This window comes from Bufo gargarizans, chromosome 2 (assembly GCF_014858855.1).
Source record: "Bufo gargarizans isolate SCDJY-AF-19 chromosome 2, ASM1485885v1, whole genome shotgun sequence".
Lineage (NCBI taxonomy): Eukaryota > Metazoa > Chordata > Amphibia > Anura > Bufonidae > Bufo > Bufo gargarizans.
In genome coordinates, this window is record NC_058081.1 from 12509195 (window position 1) to 12513478 (window position 4284).

General features: G+C 40.6%; 1 protein-coding gene across 1 annotated transcript; it reads right to left on the reverse strand.

Annotated features, from left to right (window-relative positions):
- Nucleotides 1-569: 569 nt before the first annotated feature.
- On the reverse strand, nucleotides 570-1592 carry LOC122925444 (olfactory receptor 488-like). The gene has a single exon (XM_044276804.1). It carries the CDS (start codon nucleotides 1590-1592, stop codon nucleotides 570-572), a length of 1023 nt encoding a protein of 340 aa, XP_044132739.1.
- Between the last annotated feature and the right edge of the window lie 2692 nt (nucleotides 1593-4284).

Genomic DNA, 4284 nt, shown 5'->3' on the forward strand with positions numbered 1-4284 from the left:
TAACCAGCAAAAAAATTATCATTTTCTTGAGACATATCTTTACACTGGCCAATCATTGTAAACATTTTGGAATATCATTACATTTTGCAAGATAAACATCCCATTTAAAAGGCCCTTTATTCTTTACAGATATCCAATTTAAAAGGCCCTTTAGATAATGCTTAGAACCTTGGTCTATGTTGTGCATTAAACTCTTTGCAACCATTGAATTGTGCAATGATGTTTTGAAACCAATCATCTTTTCAGCCAATCTCTGGCTTAAATACTTAAACACTTATAGTTTTTTTGTCTGCATTCTTGTCTTTCTGGTTTCCAAGTGAAAAAGTCTATGGCAAAAAAGTTGCACATAATCTAATCCCATGACCCAATTGTACTAACAGAGATAACGTTATTCGTAATTCCTGTTTTTATAGCTAACAACAGGAAGGTGATGGAATAAGAGGGCTCTATTGGCTTATGAATGGAGTTGAGTGAATTTTTGGAAGCTTCGTTAATTTTTTGGGTTGATGAACTGTTGCTTACAGAACCTTATGTACTTTGGTGAAGGAGACAGAAGTGTCAGCATGGGTCTACTTTCCTTGTCCTTTATTGTTTATTTGTTTTTTCTTTGTTCTTGGAGCTTCCTTTTTCTTGTACGACAGGTATAAGATTCTGTAATTAGAAAAGATGAAGCGAGAAAAGTTTTTCAAAAGTTTCCTAAGAGCTTGCTGAATATCTCTATTAGTCAGACTGTAAATCATAGGATTAAGAAGTGGAGTTACAACAGTGTAGAATAGTGATAGTAATGTCTTTGCATTTTGGTCACGTGGAAACACATAGATAATAATGATGGACCCATAGAATATGGACACCACAGTCAGATGGGCACTACATGTGGAGAAGGTCTTCTGCCTCCCAGTCACAGATGGAATCTTTAGTATGTTAAAGATAATGTACATATAGGAAACTATAACTACAGTAAGTGGGCAAATTGCAAATATAATAGCCAAAACCAAACTTTCCATCTTCATTATAAAAGTGTCCGAACAGGAAAGTTCCAGTAAAGGCTCAAGGTCACAGAAGAAATGGTGAATGATGTTTGGTCCACAGAAATCCAAATGACTCAAAGTTAAAATTATCATCAACACCATAATAAAAATGATTAACCAGAACACAAGAATGATTTTTAAACAAAATGTGAGATCTATGATGGAGGTGTAATGTAGAGGGTTACAGATGGCCTGATACCTGTCATAGGACATCACAGTCAGGAGAAGACATTCCAATGCCTCAGATGCTGAAAAACAGTAAAATTGGCTCAAACAGCCAATAAAAGACACATAACTTTTTTCATACAACACTGTTTGGAGCATGTTGGGTACAATGGTTGTGGTGAGGAGGATATCTGACAAGGAGAGCTGTGTGAGGAAGAAGTACATAGGAGAGTGCAGTGATCTGCTGTAGGACACCACTAGCATGATGAGAAGGTTTCCACATACTGTCACAATGTAGATGATCAATATAAGAAGGAAGAAAATAATATTAAAGTTTTGGAAATTTTGAAATCCCAAGAGTAGAATTTCAGTCACTTTACTAGAATTGTGATGTTGCATATTCAAGAGGAGACTTTTAAAAATTCTTGTAAACTACAAAAGAAACTGAGAAAAAATATCAAACTTCTTAAAATATATATTACAATGTTGTGCAGCTTGCAGACAACAATCATTTGGAAAATGTTAAATCTAAGTTGAAAGAAAAAAATTGAGGTTGAAAAATATATTTTACATACCTGTTGAAATAAAGCAGCATGACATTAGAAATTGTGTTCCATATTCTTATAGTGAACATAGTTCAACATGGGACAGATGAAATCCATGTACTGAGCTAGAACCCCTTCTGTGTTTCCTTCCCTGGTTTCTTAACTGTTGTAGATTATTGTGTTTGTAGGAAATCTTGAAGATGATCATCGGCCATAAGTAAAGAAACAATACCAGTCCTCTGTCTCCTTTTATAGATTGGAATCTTACACTAGTTACTTTGTGAAGTCATGCAGAACTCATGCTGCTCCCTGTGGGAGATTGCACTCTGAGAAGAAGTTTATGAACTCTATTAAACTTTGAAATAAGTTGTATTTACTGTATGTGATTTGTAGAATAAAGTTTGCATTCATTGTTGTTAAAGCACATAATGTTTTAAAACAAAATTATAAAACTTTAAAAAATCATTAACACATTTCAATTTGTATTGAAATTCTAATAAAAGAAAAACATGAATACATTAATGCTTTCAGTGCGTCACAGGTGGCCACCTGCCGCCATTTATACTGTATTCTGTGAAATAAAAGTGCTATGTAATTGTTATGCCTGCTTAAGTTTAGGTACTGCAATTGTCCTGCAATGTAGAGTAAATAGTGATGAAGTTTTGAAAATCCATTTTGGGTCTGATCAGTTGAATCGGGGGTGTGATTCGATCCAGACCCAGAACTGGTTCATGGACACTCTGAAGACCCATAATACTTTAAAAAAAGACCGAATCAACATTTTTGACTGTGTTTCCTGGCAATGGAATTCATCCCTTGCTGCTCTGTGATCTAGGAGGCTAGAGATAAGCCAACCAATCGAGATTCGGTTCTGTTCAGGTTCACCACATTTAAAAAAAAGTTCAGTTAAGATCTGAGTCAATTCGGACTGAACCAAAGTGGCTCTAATTGACCTGAAAATTGGTCAGCCATTGGACAGCAATTGTAAATGATGTCTGAGTGACTGTCACATGCATAGCTATGGGGAAACACATGTTTGATGGTGTTAACATATAACGTGTTTAACCACCTCCAGACCGCCTAACGCAGATGTGCGGTCCGGAGGCGGCGGCCCTGCGCAGAGTCACGCATATATGCGTCATCTCGCGAGGGCCGGGATTTCCTGTGAACGCGCGCACACAGGCGCGCGCGCTCACAGGAACGGAAGGTAAGCGAGTGGATCTCCAGCCTGCCAGCGGCGATCGCTCGCTGGCAGACTGGAGATCTGATTTTTTTAACCCCTAACAGGTATATTAGATGCTGTTTTGATAACAGCGTCTAATATACCTGCTACCTGGTCCTCTGGTGGTCCCTTTTGTTAGGATCGACCACCAGAGGACACAGGTAGGTCAGTAAAGTCGCACCAAACACTACACTACACTACACCCCCCCCGTCACTTATTAACCCTTTATGAACCCCTGATCACCCATGATCACCCCATATAAACTCCCTGATCACCCCCCTGTCATTGATCACCACCCTGTCATTGATCACCCCCCTGTCAGGCTCCGTTCAGACGTCCGTATGATTTTTACGGATCCACGGATACATGGATCGGATCCGCAAAACACATGCGGACGTCTGAATGGAGCCTTACAAGGGGGTGATCAATGACAGACGGGTGATCACCCATATACACTCCCTGATCACCCCCTGTCATTGATCACCCCCTGTCATTAATCACCCCCCTGTAAGGCTCCATTCAGACGTCCGCATGATTTTTACGGATCCATGGATACATGGATCGGATCCGCAAAACACATGCGGACGTCTGAATGGAGCCCTACAGGGGGGTGATCAATGACAGACGGGTGATCACCCATATACACTCCCTGATCACCCCCTGTCATTGATCACCCCCCTGTAAGGCTCCATTCAGACGTCCGCATGATTTTTACGGATCCATGGATACATGGATCGGATCCGCAAAACACATGCGGACGTCTGAATGGAGCCTTACAGGGGGGTGATCAATGACAGACGGGTGATCACCCATATACACTCCCTGATCACCCCCTGTCATTGATCACCCCCCTGTAAGGCTCCATTCAGACGTGCGCATGATTTTAGTTTCAATAGTTTTTTATTTTATCAATAAAACAAAGAAGTATTCGGACATAGACACCATCACAGTAGTCAGATGAGAAGATGCGTTATGACAATACATCAGTGGGCGCAGCCACTGCCACACAATAATGCACAATACACCATAACCGTACATATCAGCAGTAACCCAGGTGTAACGCCAAAACACCTACAGGTGTTATCTACATTCCGCAGCATAGGCCATGCCGCCGTATACACCAACAGTATAAACAGATCAAACCAAGAGCTGTGGGTTACCACAGAGCAACCTAGGGTAAGGCCTCCTCTAGGGAAGAGGAAATAACGGAGGGATGGGGGAGGAACACACATAAGGAAGGGTTAAGAAATACCCGTATCGTATTTCAGCTGTATCTCCGCTGCTTCCGCCTGTATCCCGGACTCCCTCCTCAAGGGGAGTAGA